Genomic DNA, 23,006 nt, shown 5'->3' with positions numbered 1-23,006 from the left:
TGCTTGCTGAGTTCTGATTGGCTCAAAAGAAGGATTGTCATCGTATGCGCAAAAAGATCATATAAATTCCAATGATTCCTCTTATTTCTATTGTTTTAATATTCAGCACCTCATCTGCAGAGTGCTGCTCTCTTTGGAAAAGTACATAATGCTGATAGAATTGGCAGTACATATCACATGATCGACTCAGTAACTTCAGTAACTGCTTCCAATTCGTTCCTCTCTGTTTTGGCAGTGTTTCTTTCTTTCACAATGTCTCTCATTACCAAAACATCTGCTGCAAGCCAAAAGCTGATATTAGACCATGAAAATCAAACTAAAAATAACAGCAAGAACAACCATAATAACAATAATAACAATAACAACAATAATAATTGAGGGTGAAGATAGCAATAAATAGTGCTGTGGTGTTGGGTGTGGGTAAGTGTGGTCAAATAAGGACATTGTGGGCATCAGTCAGTAAAAGAGAAAGCTGTGGGAGGTGACGGAAGAGAGAAGAACTACCGCACTTCCATGCAAGCACAGTTGCTGGAAATGCGTCGCTCTTCTCCACTAGGCCAGAGGCAGATGCAGTTAGACTGCACCCTCACCAGTGTCCTTTTGTCCATAGCAGTCAGTCCTCCCGCCAATTATGTTTTTATTCTCACTGTCTTTTAAGTGTAGAGAGGGCAAAACTGCAATGAAACCTACGGTCTAAACATATCTGTATAAAGCAAACCTTCAAGCACTGGACAGGAGTGACGGATTGGGATGTTGTGCACAGTCTGTATTGGGTATGCATGGGTGGTGGGGGTAAAGGAGTGATTTCTTGAACCGTGTGGGACTGCTTGGAATGACGCTTGTGGCTGGTTGTGGGAAGGATGGCGTGGTCTTCAAAAGTGCCACTGGGCTAACTGTGGACCTTTCAGCACACCACATGAGTTTATAGTAGGGTACCTAGGCTGGGCTGATGTGTACACCCAAGATCTCATCTGTACCTCCAACCCAACCGACAGCTTTAGCAGTCAAGCACGGCCCTCAGTTGGCGACCGCCAGAATGCCCCATCATGGAGGGGAAGATGAGGACAGCCACAGCCACCCACTAGGTTCCCTGATCGGACGGGAGTGAAGTTGTTGGTGTCCTATAGGAGATCATTGACTCATCTAAAGCACTGTCCCTGCCATTTTAACCCTGTAGAGATAAAGAGGGGGCATAGATAGTGGTATTTTGTGAGAGACCCCCTGCTCTCAGATTAGAAATGAAACACTCGGTGAAAGACTGGCCTTCTTGACATTCTTAGCATGCAAGTTTGAATACTTGTGACATCTTGGGGTTGAGGCAGCTATCTTGCCTTAATTTGATGATTTACATCTAGAAAACGAATGCTTCCCAGCCAACCAAATTCTTTCCTTGTAGCACGCCATAGGGATTGTTTACGTACCATGCCATCCCTGTAAGTAACTTGTGAGGTATGAGGCCAGATCACAACCCATCTCTCTACACCAGAACTTTACATGTCACCTCAATCAAAATGCAGATCTTGTCTGGTTTGGTTTGCCTTTTACAGGTCCTCAGAGGACACTGTGTCTTTGTCAGTAAGTTTCTAAGCTGTCTCTCCTCCACTACAGAATAGTTGTAAGTGCTCAATCTTTGCCTTTCCCCACCTACAGTATAGTCTTTGTTGAGACTGTTTTATCTCTGATATTCTGCTTGATCTCGGGGACTTGGGGATGAACCACATGGGGGCAGGGAGCTGGGTCTGGCTGATCCCAGAGGCAGGCCTTTGTCTTTATTCTCATCCTGGTCTGAAGAAACAGCTGGAGTTGAGACTGAGTTGGCTGCTCCGGCTGGTGCACTTTCATGCCCACTGTAGAGCTCCTCGTGGCCATCTTCACTGGATTCCGCTTCCTCCGAACTGGACAGCAGCTCCTCATCACGATATTCGGCTACGTCTACACCACCACCCTCAGATCCGAGCTCCTTCAGTCGACCATGATGCTTCACGTGATAACGCTGGTTCTGGAAGAATTTCACAATGGTGTGTTTGGGCAGATCTAATTGGGCTGAAAGGGTGTGGATTGCTTCCTGGTCAGGGTAGAGGCCCACATCTTGGATGAAGCTCTGTAAGATGCCTAGAGCCTCCAGAGATATCTTGGTGCGGGAGCGAGGTTTTTTTGTGACGTTGCTAACCCCTCCGCTGTTGCCTAAACCTGTGTTAGCCTGGGGGTTCTCTTCAGCTCCAGAACTGGGAACAGGTTCTTCTCGCATGGGAGAGTGGTCCTTCAGTGGCTGCATGGGCTGTCTGTGAAGTGCCTGGTGGGAAAGTTGAAGAGTTATTAGTTGGCCCAGAGTGATCTCTTACCTAAACTTATAAACAAGCGTCAGCAGTATGGAATAATTGAAAAACTGCTTAAAAGTTCAAAGTGTCCTTTCAATGAATGTCTCTTGGAGTTAATGTCCTCTGTGCACTTGAGTATGTGATCAACTCTGGTAAAAATCCAACCAGACTGCTCTGGGCTATGATTGTTTAACTATGTATATTGTACACATAATTCCACAAGATTAAATATCTTGTCATTGCATCATGTTTTGAGACCATCAAAGCGAATAACAGCATCTGAGCTGACACAACGACCGCATGAAATTCAACAGAGGAAGAAGCTGAACAAATACACACCAAAACCAAAATAAATTACATCAAAAGAATCTGTTATGAAGAGATGTGTTTTGAAACAACCATTTGAAGTATAGTGGCAAGTTGGTTTCATCTGTCATTTTGACAGGGATAAATTCCATCCCAGTTAGCACAGACTAGTGACTGCTAAATTTAACAGTAAAAGTAAAGCAAAAGCACAGACAGCAAGAAATGACACTTTTGACTTTGAGATGTAAGATTGTTTGCATATGCTATTGTCTTGTACAAACACAGTGTAATCATTAGCGTTTTCCAACAAGTTAGAAGACTAAAAGAGCTACAATATTGTTTTTACAGAGGTTCCCAGACCCTCCATATGTTTCTCAATAAATCTGCCATTTTCTTCTAGTGTGGGCGCCAAAACAGGGAAGGGGGACTGGGGGGCCAGAGTATAAAACAGTAGTAAAATAGGATTAGGAGTAAATATCAGATATTTAGTGAGAGGGAAAAAGAGGTATCTGGCGAGGTCTGATACAAGAGAAGGTGCAGTGTGTCACAGCTGAGCTATCGAAGTCTGTGGCGCTGTCCTGCCGAGTTTATGGCCAGGGTGGGGTGCCCAGTGCCTCCACACTGGAATGCTAAGCTATAAATCTGCGGTGCATTAAAATTAAAGGACCTACATAAAGATAATAGTCATGCGCCTCTCTCTCTGTCTCTCACTCTATTCCCTAAATAATAACAGGGTATTTTTTTAAATAATATTGAGGGCAGGCCAGACCATGAAATTGCTCCGATTTCACTTGTGGGGGCTGTTTTGGGCTGGCGCTTTACAGGAAGTGTGTAGGTTTGTTCTTTTTCTTCTCTGTTTCTCCATAATATATTACTTTCCATGCCTCAGAGAAACAAACAGAGGCCACAAAAAAGGACGAGAAAAAGAAATGTCCAAGAAGTTTGAAGATGGTGAATAATTAGATTGACCACAAGGCATAACAGCGCAAAATACCCATTAGCTTAGCTAGAGAGACCACACACACATTCACAAACTCATTCATCCTGTATGTGTTTGCTTGTGTATATTATTTTATGAAATTCTGGGAACAACTTAGGTACGTTCCAAAGACATATATACAGTAAACTCCAAAATGCACAACACAAACATTAAATAATGACGTTGCGCATTTACATACCATTGCTTTGGCATCCTATCAGATATTTTCAAATTCAGAGACAGAGTGAGTCCTCCAGCAGCCCATTCAGAGTAAAGAGTCTAAGATGCCTGTTCCTGCGCTCTAATGGTGGACGTTAATGAAGAGCTTTTCTGCCAAGCCAGAGGAGTGACTCCATTTCAAAACCCTGCTTTAGCTATAAAGCCAACCTCCGATTTCTTCCACCATCCAATTCATTCACCTACTCAGTTCTTAAACAATGTCTTCTCAACCACAGGAGTCACATTTGGACACAGGGCCATTTTTCCCTGCACGCCTTTCTTTTTTCAATATTCATCTCCATCGCTTCCTTCTTTTCAAATTCCAAGCTGGGACGGGTCTGTGAGTTCATTGCATTAAGAAAAAGTATATTTTTTCCCCTTTAAACACAAATCAAGGCAAATTATGGTGAAGTAGTATGAAAGAATTATAGAACATAAAAAATTCAGTTGATTCTTAATGAGGACCGGCCCTTGTGGGGACAGAGGCAGGATTAAGGGGGGGCTGTGTTGCCACTGGAGACGCCATTAACAGGCAGATAAATATGTAATGATGAGAAAGACACTTTCCTGTTGGTTTGCTTGTGCATGACTTCACCTTCTCCAATTATCATGTGCATCATAATTTTTCTTCGCCACACTGCAATACCTCAGGAATGGGTGAGTCATGTATGTGTGTGTGTGTGTCTTCATATTTGTTTCAGAATGTGTAGTTTAGGCAATCCACAAAATTAAAAGAAATTTACTCATGCATTACTCACTATTCCTAGTATGGAAGCCTGTTACTGCCTCAGGGAAAAAAAGTTCATTTAATTTTATCTCAAAATTGAAATTTTTAGTAAATGTGACATCTCACAGTGTAACTTTAAATTGCACGATTGTGACTTTATTTTTTTATATTTTTAAACTTTATCTTACAATTATTGTTCTACTTTTACCCCAGTACTCAATCGGGGTCCCAATCCACATGGCAGGGTCTAGAGGGCACTCCAGTGTACACTGCAGCATCCAATTTAGCAAAAACAAAGGAGAAATTATTCATAAGAAATGTCTTGCCAAATGAGCAAAGGCAGGCACTTAAGACCATACACACGCATTGCAGAAACAGTGTGAAGACGACGTGGGACCGGGTCAGCCATCTAGAGTGCGTTAGTGTGAGTGTATCCCTAAGGTAGGGCGAGCTGCACCCAGGGACTCACATGGACATGTCATGGAGTGGTTAAAACCATTAGGATAAAAAATAAATAAAAAAATTACTAAAAAATTACACACAGCGGTGGCATGATTCATGATTTTAAAATAGGATCCGGAAATGGGGGGGCTGCAAAGGGTGCAAGGTAGTCCGCAAATGTCTCCCCCCCCCCTAAAAAAAACTTAAAGAATTTTTTTTACAAAATCAAACATTCTCTATAAAACTGCTTTAGAACAATATTTATGCTCATGATTTATGCTCTATATAAATAAACATACATTTGTCTTCAGATCTAAATCTGTTCTAAATTGGTAATAACAAGACTTAATACAAGATTTTGCTTTATTTTTTGACATGTCAAAGGTACAGGACTTGTGCTGGTTTTTTGAGTCACGTTTGATGATCTTATGAGTGTCAAATAAAACATCAGTGAATTATGTTGGTCACACTGAGGTGGTATCAGCTTAAAAAAATTGTTTACATGTATGTGCTGCATGTGCTCATTAATTAACATGCTCATGTCTGCTTAAGCAGCTGGGACACATGTGCTGTGGTGGCAGGCAGGCTGGAGCCGAGGGGGCTGCTGGGTATTTTGATTTGAGGAGGGTCCCTCATTACTACTACTACTACTAAAAAGAAAAAGAGAAAAAAACAACAACAACAAAAACACAAGGACACAAATGCACAAACAACCACATACATGCTCATGTATGGCATTTTCATGTTGACACAGCACAATATCTTGTAATTTATGTATTTTATTATTTTTAATTATGTTAGACATGTTATAGTATATCATATTTAATATAATATTTATGCAATGTATTTGTATTTATATAATATTTGATATATTTAATATTACATTTATATTATTTTAATATTATAACTAATAAATACAACAATGCTATATATGTGCTCAATATGATATGTACAGAATCAAGGTGTATAAATAGAAGAATTCTTTTAATTTTTTATGTAATATATATTCACTGTCAATAAAAGTCTCAAAAATCACCAAAATATTACATCACATATAAAACCCATACAATTAAAAAGTAAAATGTTATGTTATATTTATATTATAATGTAATATTTGAATATAACATAATTTTGTTTCAATTAAATATAACAATATGAATATGAATACAACAATGCTATATATGTGCCCTTTATGATATATACATAATAAAATAAATAAACAACAGAAAATTTTACATAATTATTCTTTTAGCAACATGTTGCTTTAGTAAATGCACTGACTATCCTCAACATATGTTTTTATGATAAATGTTGTGCAAGAGTTCATGGTCAAATCCAGTGTAGAGTTACTAAAGAGACTTACTGTAGTGAATGTGAGTCATTACGAGTGTGTGTGTATGTGCATATATGTGTGTCTGTGTGTGTGTTCCTTCTCTTCCCGTAATTATTAATATCAGGGCTGTGGTGGCACTGTCTGTCAGGGTGTGTCCTAATGGGGCATTTCCTTCTGCGCCCAAAACACATAAATTAGTATATTTACACACACACACACACACATGCTGCCAACAGACTGTTTATTCCACTGACATAAAAGAGAAAGCGAGCAAGAGAGAAAGAGACGTAAAGGGCTAAGACAGTAACAGAGAGCCACTCTGTCTCCATTTGTTAGTACTTAATCTTAATACGGCTGCTCAACTTAAGTTAATAAATGTTAATAAACAGCAATCATTGTGAGTGAATTAAACTGCAATGCTTTACTGGCAGGGTGAGAAAGAAGAGTAAGTTAAAAGAAGGTGGAAAGCATTGATCCAAGTGTTTGTAGATTTACGTGTATGCCGTTTGTGTGTGCATGTATTTACATATCAGTAGTAGTGTGTAGATGTGTGTGTGTGTGTGTATACTGTGTATGAATGCTTGCCTATGGTAATACTGGAAAAGTGTGTGTCCACAGTCTTTACTATAATGACCCTGGCTGGCATAGGGGAAAGTCCATTTAATCAGTAGCGTGTTATTTGGAATTCTGTGTGCGTGTGACATTAAAGAGGTTGGGGTGTGCAGGGTTATTAGATGTTGGCAGGAATGCTGCATACATGATGCTGATATTAAAACTGAAGCCTCAAAGAAGTGTACACAATGAACACATTTATATGATCTAAAGAGAATTATGCTTAAAACATTCACGCAGAACTTACCTCTTAGAATTAAACAGATCTTTTTTAATGGATAAAACCAGAAATTATTAAAAATAAAATAGATAAATGACATTTTACTGGGCCATTCTTGATCAGGATCAACTTTCTTTGTATTTTCCAGGGCCTTATTTTGACGCTGTGCCTTTAAAGGGGTAGTTCACCCAAAAATGAAAATTCTGTCATCATTTACTCACCCTCCACTTGTACCAAACCTGTATGAGTTTCTTTCTTCTGTTGAATACAAAAGAAGGTATTTTGAAGAATGTTGGTGACCAAACAGTTGACGGTAGCCATTGACTTCCATTGTATTATTTTTTTTTCCATATTATGGATGTCAATGGCTTCCATCAACTGTTTGGGCACCAATATTCTTCAAAATATCTATTGTATTCAACAGAAGAAAGAAACTCATACAGGTTGTTCCAACAAACTCTATGCAAATCCTGCTTTACACTTTGTTAGAATCACAAAATATTCTGAAATATTAGGCTGCGATTGTTATAAATGAATTTTCTGAACACTGGTTTTGACATAAATGTGGTCTGTTGTGTTCATTTATTCATCTGCCTTCTAAGTTATAGAAAGTAAAAATGAATATTTAATAATTGGTCTTTCTGGACTGGGAGGAATCAAGGAACATTTAATTTCCCTTAATATGACCATCCTACACTGCAAACATCACATTAAATTGCTTTCTTTCGCCACACATATTTGTATACAATATGAAGTATATGCAATTTGAATAGTTTCATAAACTCACCTGAGGATCAGTGGGCAAGTGTAGTACAGTGTGCAGCCGTTCACTGTGGTGATGGCGGGACTCTTCCTCATACACCAGATCCCTGTCTGCCTGTGGAAGGCTCAGAAACCTCCGGATAGTACACAGGTTCTCCCAGAGAGTCCTGTTCTCAGGGCTGGGACTCTCTTTCCAGCGAAGCAGCTCGCATAGCCATCCCTTGTAGAATGGATGAGGGTTCATTACACATTTCGATTTGGTGAAGGAATTTTTCCAACAATATCAGTAAATAATAACAACATGCATCTTGCCTTCTTAGTGGATTACCCACTCAAGCACCACTACAGAGTCTTTCTTCTCTTTTTGGGGCATTTATGTCACTTTAACAGGGGATATTAAAAAAAGGTAAGGCAATGATCGGCAGAATGGGATGTGAAACCTTGAATGTTTATTTTATGACTGTAAAGTTTACTTTACAGTAAACAACTAGCACCACAAAGCATCACAAGTGCACTGAGAGAGCGGAGAGTGTGTGAAAGAGAGAGTGAAATGGTGGGAGATTAGGAAGATTTGATTATCTCTGCTAGACTGGGCCAGTCTTTGACACCAGCTGTTGTGTGCAGCCAACCACTTCCAGCACACATTGTTAATGACCTGAGCATCTCTCTCTCTCTTTCCTTCTCCCCCAGCTCCTCCTGGCCAGCTGCAGCAGATGGGCGCGTTCAGCCGTGACCCCCCCACCCGACCCCAGACCTGTGAGACCTAACCGCATCTGTCTCACACACACACACACACACACACACACACACACACACATTCATATATACACACACCAGCAGAGCAGCTCTTTGCTGACACATCTCATACACGCAAACATGCGAAGACGCCCCTAACACATGCCTCTAGATGAGGTGGCCGCACCTGCAAAGCCATGCCGCAATAACGCAGAGCTCCTCAGTAAAGCAAGCAGCAGAGACTGAAGCTCTCTCAGGCTATTACATGGTAAGAATTAGGCGCAGCTGGGAGTGGGATCATATTTGACTAAATCAATTAGCCCTCTTTCATCTAAATGAGACAGAGACAAACAAATGGTCCAAAAGCTTTTTAAAAAATTCTTTATCAAAACTCTGAAATTAATGCCATGCTTTTCCAGTTTGTGTTAATTAATGGGATTGTTGTTGTCCTTTTGCACTAACACAGTGTGGCCAGGGTCCAAAATTATTCTTTTTTCCTATACCTGTCAATGGCAGGTGAATTGGGAAATTTTACCATCCATATACACATATGGAAAAGAAAAGGGTGAAAAGGTTTCTCTTATTGAAAAAGAAAAGGGTGCCAAAAATGTATTATTTAACAGAAACTGAAATTGCTTCAAACATTGCTACAATTGCTAAGAAAGTCCTTTTTATTTGCCTATTCAGCATTTGCCAAGTGTTAATTTTGGACTCTGGATAACTTTGGAATACGCTTAAAGCTTATAAAATATTTCAAAAACCAAAAGTAGATTACTGTGATGTGCTTTTTATAACTGCTACTATGACTGTATACTTCAGTTAGAAAATGTTTGAGTTTTTCAAGGCCTCAAATCATGACTATTACACTTCTGTGATGTATACTTTCAGTCACAATATTATGCATTCTTTAAATAATTGTCTGGAAACAAGTGTCAATGTAAAAGGTATGAAGAAAGAAATCAGATCAATCTATGGATCACTGAATGCACGTCTGTATCACAACATAAGCCATGACTCATGGGATGGGAGAGATTGACAAAGGCATTGAAAAAGAGTGAGATCTTTTGACAGGATCTGGAATTGTAAGTCAGAGATGAATAAATGGAAGGCATTTATCAGGCTATCTGTTGATGTTGATGTTTTTGTTTATCAACTGCAGAGACGCGCCAGAATCAGATATAACAGTCTGCACATACGGACACCGTTACTTCCCCTACACTGACTGAGGAAAGAATATGTAAGCTAAGTGTAATCTTAACATCTTTTCAGAATAAAATAAATCACGATATGTTTAAATATCCTATCCCTTAATATTTCCTGCACCTAAAAATATTTTTAATTTAAAAGTATTTAATTTTTTTAATAATAAAAGGGTCTCTAAGCCATAAAAGCCATTTAAGCTGAAAAACCTGAAAGCATTACACATGAACAACCTTATTTTTAACAGGCTGTGTATACAGTACTTCTTAGATGCATTAAAAATTTTATTAACAATTATCATATGAAAATACCAAGTTATTTATATTCTCCTGTACATTGAAATAAAATGCAAACCCCGTATGCAAAATGTACTTGAAAAGTAGAAGACAAAATTATTAGGTTTTTCTGTGTATTTTCAGTGTAAAATAGTTAACATAGATTAGGCTAGTTTAGAATTTTTATTTTTGTAGTTATGTTAGGATGTTGAAAGGATGGAAACATGTCCGGATTATTAACCAAAATAAAAAAATAAATTCTTACTTGGCTCTTGTTGGCTGCCACCTTGGCGAAAAGTGCCTGAGACACTTTTGCCCGTTTCATCTCCTGCTGGATTTCATCATAAATGGCTGAGGTGATGCTAACCAGCGGCTCCATTTTCAGAGGAAGGTCAGGGTTAGGACCAGAAATTTTGGACTGTGTGGGTCCAGTGGTCAAAGGTAAAAGCAACAAAGACATATTGGTTAGATAAATATTCATAATTGCTAGAGAAAGTACAATATGAGATCATATTCATGGATGACATTTTAGACCCTTGTTTGTACCTGCAATGTACTGAGATTTTAGCAGATAAATCATTAAAGCATCCTGTTAGTAAACTCTTTGTAGTACGTGTCTGAAGTATGGTGTATTGATTTTAGAGTGGTGTGTTTTCTTATTCAATGTTTGAAGTTGCCCTGCAGGCACAGGCAAGTAATCTCACATTCCCCAGTAAAAACGATTGTGAGATAAACATATACAGACATAATAGTAATGATAATACACAACCACATTCCCTAAGACCAAAGAATGAGAACTTTGTTCTCATATCAGAAAGATTTTTATTATCTGCATGGGTTCATTCACAATGGTCTTGAGGTTGAAAGCAGCCGTATTCATATGATTCCTACAAGCATTCTAGAAAGTCCACGCACCAGTTTCCAGGTCATTTAATATAAACATGCCATAACAAGAGCAGATCCATGCTTTTCTGCTTTTGTCATTTTAGAGAATCAAGAGCAAGAACTTGTGGACTCGACGTTTTAATGGGTGTGCACCATTTAATCTCAAACATGTACAAACATGTATATGGTTGTAAATCTTCAATATTAACATTATAAATTTGACCTTCTGTCATAGCTTGGCTTTTATTTGCAAAATGGGAAAAGTTTTGTGCGTACAGTTGATCACTACAGATCTTGGAGGTCTCGGATGAGGTACACTCTATGAGGAAATGAAGTGAGTGTTGATGTAATCCTCACCGAGATTGTGATTTTGGTCTTATTCTTCCAAATAGATGCCCATGCGTCAGGGGTTAACTGTTCATCGATGCTGCGCTCCCACACTTTCTGCATTGGGAGGTATGGTGTGAAGTTAGCAATAAGAAGGTAGCAATCAGATTTTAGCTTTGACCCTTAGAGGGCACTGTCTTGAAAGGCAGTGTGATTGTTTTAGTGAGTAATCCGTATTATTGTTGTCAGTGCCAATATGTATTAATATTCAAAGAGATATCATCATACAAGAATAATAGCATAACGTTTTAGCTAAAGATGTCATAGAAGCTACACATTTGACCTTAGTTGTCTGGCTTTAGGCTGGAAGACAGTACATGACTTTTACCTAGATATTTTGCCCCAGTTTCACAATCTCAAGAGGAGTCAATGCTAATGCCAATTTTAGAATGCATTGTTTTCATTTGTCATGCATCTCCTATCAGAGGCGCATGTCTCTGCGTGAGTTTGTTGGGTTCAGAATGACTTGAAAGTCTGGTGGTGTTTGATCCTCAGTTGTTTAGTGTATGTACCTATTTACAAAGTCAGCAAGTGTGTGATGACTAGTGTTTTAAAATATGTTCAGATTTTAAAAGTCATGTAGTGTATTCCAGCCTTTACTAAACTTCAGTGTTTTTTTTTTACTAAAGTTCTTTCATTTTTTTTAAGCTTTATAACAGCCTGATACAAAGTGTAAGCCAAACAAAACAAGTAAACAGATCACATGAATCCAGACAGAAACAAAAGCAATCTCATAGGCCTACAGATAAACAATTCAGAATCAGACACAACACAAGCTTTCAGGTATTTCTACACCCAGTCAAACATACAAACACAGACGCAACAGGGGAAAAGAGATGTGTAGGGGGCTGAACCTAGTCAAGGGAGGGAAAGTGGGGTACCTGAGAAAGGCGGGCGCCACCAGGGCTGGGGTTTGTGCTTGGGGGCAGACTCACAGGGGGATTCATGCTGCGCTCTCGCTCTTCCTGGTAAATTCGGTCCCTCTCACTCTCATGCAAGTTCAGGAAGTTCTGCATTGCTTTGAGGTTCACTAGCAAGGACTGAGAGGCTGAGCGTGGGTCCTCCTCTTTTCGCAAGATCTCCGATAACAGGCCCTGGTGTACACACATAAACACACACGTAAGCACAGAGGAAGCGATTTGTGGAAGGCTCACTTTCTTGCAACACATCTATCCTGTTACTTCACCTGCACCATGTAAGTCTCCACCCACTCTTTAACTGACTGTGCACTATGTTGGATGTAATTGGACATAATTTAGACCTGTAGTGACTCTGTGAATTCACCAGGTGTGTTTGCTGCTGAGAGGGTGTATGAGAGGATCCAACTTCTGGATACCAGAGTAATCACGCTGACATGCTTAAAGAGACTCACAGACCTGAAACATCTGACAGAACGGCATTGACATGTTCATTATTCTCTTTTGTTTAGTTCAGTGCCAAATTAAACTTGTTTAGTTCTGATTTGTAAATGGTCTGATTATTATATTTGGTCTGTGTTTGTGATAGTTACTAGGGCTTCGGCGATAAATCTTATAGATATTATGTTAGCTTGTTGCTGACATTCGAAATACTTCTCAACATATATGTACTTTGTATTTGGTCTTTAAAAAATCTTTAGTTTGTTTAAAAAAATTATGCATTGTAATTGTATGACAAATTGAACTGAGTAATCTTTAAATTCAGTATGAAATGTAAATTCACCCTGTCTATTTCTCAATGCATGCTTTATTGAACAATTATTAAACAATTCATCCATGTATGTTTTATTAAAAAAAAACTTTTGATTGATATCGGATGGAGCTTAATGCAAGCTTGCATCAAGCTCCATGCAATCAACAACAAACGGAAAGAACCAACATTTTTCTTTTCTTTTTTGATTTCACTTGGATGTAAGTCACAATAAAGTAGAAAAGATCTGTCACTATTCCCGTTATATGACCATTTTAAATGGTATTACAAATTCAGAATAAATTCAGAAAAATTACTATAAAATTGAAAACTACGTTTAATAATTCATAAAAAAATAAAATAAATAATTTTCAATTTTTTTTTAAACACAGTTTGGTAAATGGTAACGCAAGTACATTTGCTTTGGCATTAAGTGAACTAACTTCACACTTACCAAAGTTACCTTACCTTATGTTATACTGTTGCGAGCATTTTTTTTAGGTGTAACTTACAGAAACTTAATGGCCAAATAAAAAGTGCAATAAATCATTGCAATATTCCCAGTATTACATCATTTACAAATATCATTAAAATACATCATGAATATTCAATATATCACCACGCCCTAGCGACTGGTATGTTCTGAAGAGTCTCTTTGCTACTATACATGGTGTAGTGTCTCACTCCTTTCTCAAAGTTTTTCCTTGAACCTTTGAACCTTTGAGTGAATAACATATTCTACACCATGCAGTCTGTACTGTACCTGTGTACGGTTGAAGGCAACTCGAGCGAACACTGCCTGTGAGACACTGGCTCTTTTCAGCTCATCTCGCACCTGCTGGTAGATATCAAAGGAGACTTCCGCAGCCGAGGGGTTGGACCCGGGCTCTCCAGGACCACCGGACTTGCTAGGCCGTGGAATGGGTGGGTGATTGAGAAACTGCTGGTTAAGAGCCTGTGGGTGCTGATGCAGGAGGCGGCTGACGGCCAGCTGCTGGTTGATAAGATGAGCCATGGCTAACTGCTGCCTCACCAGCTGTGGACTAAGCTGGGGTGAGAGGAGTCCTCCGGGTGCCAAAAGAGGTTGCAGGGAGGCTGGTGGAAGTGGAGGAGGCACCTGAGCTCTTAGCGGAGGACTGTGATGGAGCTGTCCATGAGATGATGGAGCTTGAGGCTGCCCTTGAGATGGAGGCTGAGACTGGGCTGAATTCTGATGTTCTCCAGAGCCGCCTTTCACCAGAGAGCCGCCACTGTTCAATGGACCGAGCTGCGCCAGACCAGTCAGGTGAGGGGGCGGACGCTGGGCTAATACACAGAAGTCAGTGAGACTGTCCCTTTCAACTGCGGAGGGATGGAGATGTGTATGAGGCACTAGAACAAACTCTCTAGTGTTCTAGTTGACAAATCAAAGACAGTCCTTTACCCAAATAAACATCACAATGTAGATGCCTACCCTTGATTTCCGAGCTCTCCCGTCCTTGCCACAAATAGTCCCCTGAAACAAACACAAGGAACTGGTAAATGGCAACACATTGAAAACAATAATGTTCTTTCATGAATAGAAAGTTTTACAACTTTGGTTTACAACTGTGTGACTGACACATAAGTCAACCAATGGGGTCTCTCTGCACTGGAACACACATCTGGCAATGCGGGCTGTGTGTTTAGCTCTGGGAGGCAAGGAGCAGAACTAATGGAGGAGGCTCGGTGTAACTCAACACCACTTACTCTGTCAGCGTGCCGAGGATCGCTTTATTCTTTGTTGGCGCTCGCTCTCTCACTGCACTTGGGGTTTAGCCCCCACTTTGATCTGTCCTGCTGTGTAATTATTTCACTTTTTGAAGGGGCAACGAGAGGAGGAAAATTGTCACAGGCATTTGGGTGCTAAGAGGCTTAAATAGTGGAGCTGTGGGACGACTCCTTGCAGAACCTGCCACTGGGAGACCCCCTGCAGCATTTTTGGGAAAGGAACAGTGGTTTCTATTAGGCCGCGAGGAGGCTTAAGTTACCCCATCCCATGTAAGAGGAGTCATTAAGAGATAATGCATAAAACGTAGTACAAAGCTCAAGACTTGCTCAGAAACAACACATTCTCTGCATCCGAATATGCCTAGTTGCCTGCTATATAGTAGATGAAAAAACTGCATGTAAAAAGAGCAGTATGTCTGAATTCACAGTATTCATAAAACGGCTGATGACCTACTTCTGAAGTGCATTCAGTGGACACTTTACTATCCCTTAAGGCCACAGGAAAAGAGTTGGCAGTCGCAGTGAAGCGACACAACTTATGCCAAAAGTCACATGACACACATTCATGCTGTATAGAACAAGTTCTTCATCAAATGTAATACCTACTCAGGACAGTATGTGAGTTTGATCACAGCTATGCTTTCCTGACCAGACTACTGTGATAATTTCGGGTTAGCATTTTAGTCTTTTTTCCACTTGACTTAAGATGGCACCAAATAACTGATGAAGAATTGATTTGAGCTAGATTTTGGTTGGACAGAGTACAAATACAACCAAAAAGACATCAGTACAAGCCTTACCTTTAATTTTTTTGTACTTCTTGTACCAGCGACCAAACTCTTGGCACTTGGCAGTTGAGACGTTAGCATAGTAGGAACTATTCACTATCGAGGAGATCATACTCTGGAAAAAGTCAAAGAAACAAGAGAGGTCAATAAAAAGGAAAAAATGGGAACAACGACGGAGGATAACGGAAATAAACACACATGGTCAAGATCTTAAAATTGCAATGATAAATGGTCTATAAAACACATTACTGTGGAAAGCCACCCAAGCAAGGCAGATAGCGAATGCCACGACAAGCTTCGAGCCGCAGTGACACAAGTAGAGACAAAGAGCCACACACATATGCAAACAATTGATATGAGGATCAACACCCACACAGAGTTCCACTTAAACACAGCATGCACAGATACATAAATCTCCAAGATTGCTCGCGTACTTGGAAATGAGCACAGCAAGCATCGCGAATGCATACCCACATAGATACACACACACGCATACTCTCTCTCATGGTGAAGTAATTTCTGGGTTTTAGAAATGGCCCATGAATGTGGGGAATTTCTGAGTAAATTTCAAATTGATGAATGAAACACGCTAAGACAATTTAGGCTACATTAACCATGCACTGACGCCATTGATTGGAACATCTGCAAGCATAATGCAATACTGAGCCCAACATTTTCATTTATGTTATACTGCTAAGTATTATGTTGTTAGTTTTGGAAGAGTTGTACCAGCAGTACATGTTTTACTTATCATCTTAAATGTCAAATCTATGTGTGTTGGATTTAAAAAAATCTTAGTGGGTAGCGGCTGTACCTGGGAGAGTGGACATTCTTTGGCCAGTGTGCTCTGGTTCATCTCTTTGAGCAGTTCTTTGAGGGCGCTGCGTACTGTAGCGTGATTCCACTGCTCTGATGGAAGGTCCTCCAGTTTAGCAAAGCTGTAAATCCCAAATCCCTCCATTACTCTACAGTAACTTCCAGTAATCTTCATTTCCTAATCAATAAACCCTGCAGCAGGCCAGTTCAACAATTATATCACCATGGAAACACAGGGAAACAAACCTGGATGGTACACGACTACACAAAGACTACAATCTTCTCATTTGGACCCTATGTTTATCTCCTCAGCATTCAAGAGTAAACTGCAATCATTGGGCATGAAAGAGCTCATTGAGAAGTGCAGATAAAAAGTTTAGCCTGGCTCTTATGTATGCACAGGGCTTTAGAGGCTTGCTGAACTCTCTATCATTGACATAAGCAAAATAATCCCTTAATTATCTCGTCACTTGTAATGGAGCAAAATTGATAGAAAATGGAAACTTTTGTATGTATTTCCTCAATGCAAACATCAATATAATAAATATTATTATTAGTTGTTATTATTATTTAATATTATTTTATGATGTATTACAAAATATAAAAATCAATAATAATTTATTAATAAATACATTTTTGATATAATTAACCTATATGTTATTTTCCCATAGTTTGTAGACAGAGGACACAATATTTATCAATTAGATTTTTAAAAATGGAAATGATTCACTTAACATCACAAACACTATGCCTATCAGCAAAGAATAAATAAAAGTAAATTAAATTAAATAAATACAAATAAAAACATAAAACATATATGTAAATAAACTTAAATAATGTACTTTACACTTCACTCTTAAATAAATTAATTTTTCAATTAGAAGGGCTTTACAACCTGATACCACAAGATAACCTGTTCAAAATCTAACATTTATTTGTTTGTTTGTTTGTTTATTTATTTATTTATTCATTCATTCATAAATGATAATAATCTGTTTTTGTTTGTGCTGGTTATTTAAAACTTATAAGTCCAAAAAATTGGACTTATAATTATTTTATTTAAGTAATAATAATATTATTTGTTGTTGTTAAAAATATAAATATATGTTTTATATTATATATTATTTAGCTATTTAAAATGACCACTATAAAGCATATAAACCATAAAGGTTATTGATATGCAGAGAATTCTCTTCTGAACCAAGACACTACTGAAGAACCTTCATTTTTGAGAATGCTCTGTGGTCTTTTACCTCTGTATCTGGATGCGTAGCGTGACCATGTGGTAAACGTCCAGCAACATATCAGCAACCGTTGCCTCTGGAGCATCTGTCAGGTAATGGATGGGCAGGGGGTTCCAGCGGCCCACCTTAATGATGCCTGTGAAAAGGAAGCAGAGAGAGGGGGAGTCGATTAACCCCACTTGATCTCATTGTGCCACAAATTTGTGTAGCATATTTCCATGACATCATCAGAGATGGCCTCATGTCAATGATGGCTGTAATGAAATCTCAATAAAAGAATAAGTTAGGAGGGGCTCCACTCTATTGAGTAGGCAGCTCCACCAAACCTGGCACATTACATCACCACACCAGCACCCACTTACAGTAAAAATCAACATTAGAGGGCACACAAACATAATGATTGAAAGACAGTGAGACAAGAACATTGTGTGATTGGAAAGAGGGGACTGAGGTAGGTGGCAGACCTACGTAATTTACAGCATATGGCGAAATACATAATTATACACATAGTTCTTAAGTGACAAGGAAGTCTAGTGGGAAATGATTCATATATTTATCATTTAAGAAATTATTTACACTACCTGTGGGTTATTGCATCAAACATTTTGGAAATCATACATTTTGTTTTTCTTACTACTCATTTTCTATGGAGCTTCATCTTGTGCTATAAAAGCAGACAGCAAGGAACAATAGCACCAATGATAAGGCTTTATCTATTAAATACTTATCAGGTCAGGAAGAAGCACCTAACACACATACTGAGGGCCGCACCAATAACTGCGGGCCGAAGGGACGCCTGTGGCTCTTTTACAGCCAAGGAATATATATAGAAAGCAGGCGCTCGTCTAGCACATCGCTGCCTCTGACAATTACGTCCACCCCCCTCCATTAATGGGCTGTCATAAACACAGGTCAATGATTGTATGATTAACCCAAATTGACTGTTATAAATGCCTCTCGTTGTGCAAAGGAAGAGACGAGCATTTATGGCTGAGGAGTAATCTGTAATTGGGGTGTCACTGTGAGACAAAGCCATATTTCTGAACGAAGCCGTCCGATTGTTTTGTAAATACTCCAGGTAACTAAGGCCGTCCCGCACTGACTCGGGTGAAGGGGTGTGCATTGTTTCCAATTTAAAAGGGATAGTTCACCCAAATATCACAAGTCTGCCTTCATTTACTCATGTCATTCCAAATCGTGACCTTTTTTCTTCTGCAGAACATAAAAGCAGTAGAAATTTTAATGTTAAAAGAATGTAAAAATGTTACAGCAAAAACCTGTAAACTGGTTAACAGTAAATTCTCTTCTTATATATGCTGAAAAAACTGTTGTAGATCTATCAGGACACTTAATTTAATTTTACAAAGTACACTTTTCATTTTAGGGTGAACTATCTCTTTAAAGTTGTGTGGTGGTATTTCCTTTAAATATGCTGAATCTGAATAAGCTTACAGATCAGGATAAAAGCTAAGCAGCAGTGGCATCCACTGAGGGTGCCATAATTTTTTTCCCCCCAAGAACCACACTGTGCTATTAAAAATGAATTAGCTGAATCTATTATGCCCTCCGCTCTATTTATTTCCAGATGTCGCAATCATTGTCAAGATGCGCCGTACATGTAAACCAGACCCTGTGCTCTTTGCATTATTAACTGTTTTCCAAACACTGCACACGTCCGTAAACACTTTTCAACACACACTGCTCGTGTGCATGTGCAGTGGATGTACATCCCTTGCGCAAATGTATATATTCAACACATCCAACAACAGGAAGCGAACTTGACCAAAAACGAAGGGTGTGCAATGAAGAGATATACAAAACACAAACTCTCACACAAAAGTATTTCCCATGGTCTTAGGAGGGACTGACTGAAGCTGTGAAAACTAAACAATGCTAATCACATTACTATCCACTAAATGAGACCCAGACGCTGCCCAGCTTCCCTCTCTCGCTCTCCTTCTCTCTCTTTTGTCTTTTTTTGTGCTTTAGGCTGTTTGTGTCATCTAAAGAGCTCCAGCTGCTCAATCACACACAGAAATGCCGATGGATCACTTACCTCCATCCAAACACTGTACTGCCATGCCACTGCCGCCCCTAAAGCCTGATTGAATGAGTTAGTTTTGGACAGAATCTGCTTTTGCAAATTAGCAAGGGCTCCATTGTTTCTCTCAGTTCAGTGTTTGTGTTTTGACTAGAGAGAAGATAACAAGACATTCTGTGTGACCCGTTCCACTGTTTTCTTCCGTTATTGGCTGATTGTGGGAGCTTATCAGTGTCAGAATCTAAACAAGGCCAGTGTGTTTTTGCGGAGCCTTAGGCCCCTAGATTATCAACATGGGCCTCATTGGTTTATAAAATAGTCTTAATATAAAATATTAGACAGAGCCACTGCAATGTTGTTTCTTTTAAGTACATCATACTGTATATTATTGCGTGCTTCTGTCTAACAGATTCAGTGTAAATAAATTACAATTGCAAATAAAGAATAGCGTTGCAAAATTAGTTCAAGAAATATGGTACAAAAATAAAGTTAATTAATTGAGGAAGAACTATGTAAAAAAAATGGATAAAGAACAAGAAAAGAATGCAAAAAAAAAACAGAAATATGGTACAAACAACAAAAAAAAGGATAAAAAAACTAAAATTAGATAGGTCCTATAAATATATAAAAACGCCTCAATATATAAATATAAAATAAATATATAAATAATAATTATAGACAAAAATATATTTAATAGCTATATACAAAGTAGATTTATCAAGATTTGTCCTACTTCTTGTATTGTTCTTCTCATCAACAGTGCCTGAATTTCTTCCCCATATTATTCTTGAGAAAGCATGACAAAAATGATGCTTTAACAGATGCTGTTTTTGCCATGCAAATGTGCTTTAAGCATTAAACGGTAAGCTAAAACAGCCTCAGTGTATGATTTTTTTTTTTCATTTTCTTTTTTGTCAAATGTAAGCAAACTGTCAGGTCTTTGCTACTTCAAGAGAATTTAATGATTATATGGGGAAAGGTCTAGGTTTGTCACTTAATTGCTTAATTATAATTTATTTATTATAAATTATTTTGTGCACCCCCCAGACAACCACTACAAGAGAGGCCGACCCTGCTGGTGACCCTTGAAACTACAGTGAACTTCTATCCTCTGATATACAGGCCTCTTGTCTTTGTTCAAAAGGTATTTGTGGAGATGTATTCTCCAGACAGTGAGTTAAAGGGGAGAGTTAAGTCAGACAGATGAAGACAATTTGTGTGATTGTGCCACGCCCCCCCCTTTTTAAATCTGTCTTCCTTTTTCAAGTCTGTGTTTATATTACTGGTTTTGCTTTGATTTTTGAGGGACATTGCTGTTTTGTCTCATTGTGCAATGCTGAATGTATGCCCACCGCAGACTTCTTGAGTATTCCCACTTTGAGCAGTAGCATCAATTAAGACTGAACTGAGATGCTATTAATGCACTTTAAGTTAAGCAGTGATTCATTCAATTGCTGTAAGAGTTGAATGTCAGCGAGGTTACCCAATTCACATGTTCAGTGTTAGAGAGCTCACTGCAACCAATCTGAAAAAAAAGCAATGAGCTCTGTTCTAATAAAAAGTGGTTAAATGTATTCCTATTTACAGTATGAGCTAGCATCATACAGAGCCTGTGGTAATGTCATTAACGAATCATTTTTAACTTGGAAAGACTCTGTTCCTTGTCATTTTCCTCCCCCAGTACAAACCATTGTTCCCATTGCCACATTAAAATTCCTCCTCCCAGTGCTGGGCTTTCATGTGTTCGGCTGATGGCTTGGCTAAAGCTTATGTGTATCCATCCATACACACTCGCACACACAAACGCAACCTCACACAGTCTGAAAATGTTCCCTAGCACACATATGCTATTCTGCAGAGCTAGTTTGGATAGATGCACTGAACTGTTTGCTGTTCTGAATGGACGCCCCACTATATGAGTCATGAAGACCACAGACTTTTACAATATATCATTAATAATATAGATTTAATAAATCAAATAGGAAAGACAGGCCTGAGAAATACTATATGTCTTTCTAGGATGCACTGTATTATGGTTTTACTATAATATCCTAATATAAGCATCTTATATATTTTATGATAGCAGTATTTTGGTGGAAATATTATAGATTCATAAATTATCTTTTGGGGGGCCATGATGAAAAGGCTTATTAAAGGGATAGTTATCCCAAAAATTCTGTAATCATTTACTTACCTTATCATTCTAAACATATATGACTTTCTTTCTTTTGTGAAACCAAAAATTAGACATTTTGAAAAAAAAAAAAAGTCAATACTTGGTTCTCATCCATACAGTAAAAGTCAGTGGAGTCCAATGTTGTTTGAAAGAAGAAAGAAAAATGCCTACAGGTTGAAAACAACAAGAAGGTGTGTAAATGATGTCAGAATGTTAATTTTTGTGTAAACTAAAAATCACATTTACTAGCTTAACCAGCAAGCCCCCCTTGCTCAACCAGTGTCACCATAAAGACGTTGTGCTATGATGAGCCACCAGCTAGAGAAACAACATATTAACATAAATCAAACAGTCCTGGTCTTGGCGGTTTTTTTTTTTGGTAACAGGTGAGTGAATCTACTACTACTCTTATTAAAAGTAAAGCAGTTGATGTCATCATTTCTAAATTTGGAATTAAAATCATTAGAAATAATATCAACATACCATAGACTTATTAAATAATACTCATACCAAGCTCTTATATTGAAATAATACATAGGCCTACACTATGCTCCAGATTATAGATTTATGGATTGGGCAGATTCATTTTATTTTGAAGTTTAACCGTAATATAAAAGTTTGTATGGGAAAGACCTGGCTGTCATAAATGACCAAACAAGACAGAGCATTGAAGACCCCTGGCAATAACAATGACAACACTGACTTGCTTCTGATTGGCTGCCAGGTGTGTCAGATGGCAAATGGAAAGCTTACTTGCTTTGGTCATAAATCTAAAGGATTCGTTGAGGACAGGGGTAGTTTTTAAATTGAATTTTATACCTAAACAGTAAGAAATAGACTGAAAAAAAAAAGAAAATTCTGTCATAATTTACTCACTGTTTTGTTTTTCCATTTTGCAGCTAGTTTACAGTAGTTTATGGTGCTTTTATTTTATTCATTTGGTTGTTTCTGAAGCATGCCAGTAGTCGAAATGAACAGTCATTGTATGAAAAAGAGTAGTGTGAATATTCTTTGAAAACTCTCCTGCAATTTTTTACAGAAAAAAAGCATACAGGTTTGGAACCACATGAGGTAAGTGATGTCAGAATCTTAATTTTTGGGTGATTTATCCCTTTAAGTGTAAGG

General features: G+C 38.5%; 1 protein-coding gene across 1 annotated transcript in view; it reads right to left on the bottom strand.

Moving 5' to 3' along the window:
- Window positions 1–733: 733 nt before the first annotated feature.
- The window catches only part of LOC107690605 (DNA-binding protein SATB2-like), a 41,194-nt gene continuing 18,921 nt past the window's right edge, over window positions 734–23,006 (bottom strand). Inside the window, exons 5-14 of the mRNA XM_016488978.1 lie at window positions 17,674–17,800; window positions 16,419–16,542; window positions 15,617–15,719; window positions 14,521–14,562; window positions 13,831–14,408; window positions 12,281–12,493; window positions 11,370–11,456; window positions 10,393–10,545; window positions 7,943–8,137; window positions 734–2,293 (exon numbers count right to left, since the gene is read on the bottom strand). Coding sequence (XP_016344464.1) covers window positions 1,673–2,293; window positions 7,943–8,137; window positions 10,393–10,545; window positions 11,370–11,456; window positions 12,281–12,493; window positions 13,831–14,408; window positions 14,521–14,562; window positions 15,617–15,719; window positions 16,419–16,542; window positions 17,674–17,800 — 2,243 coding nt within the window. The 3' untranslated portion in view covers window positions 734–1,672. The remainder of the gene's footprint in view (window positions 2,294–7,942; window positions 8,138–10,392; window positions 10,546–11,369; window positions 11,457–12,280; window positions 12,494–13,830; window positions 14,409–14,520; window positions 14,563–15,616; window positions 15,720–16,418; window positions 16,543–17,673; window positions 17,801–23,006) is intronic.

Source organism: Sinocyclocheilus anshuiensis, unplaced genomic scaffold, assembly GCF_001515605.1.
Source record: "Sinocyclocheilus anshuiensis isolate Anshui unplaced genomic scaffold, SAMN03320099.WGS_v1.1 scaffold1709, whole genome shotgun sequence".
Taxonomy (NCBI): Eukaryota; Metazoa; Chordata; class Actinopteri; order Cypriniformes; family Cyprinidae; genus Sinocyclocheilus; species Sinocyclocheilus anshuiensis.
This window is presented reverse-complemented; position numbering and strand designations above follow the sequence as displayed.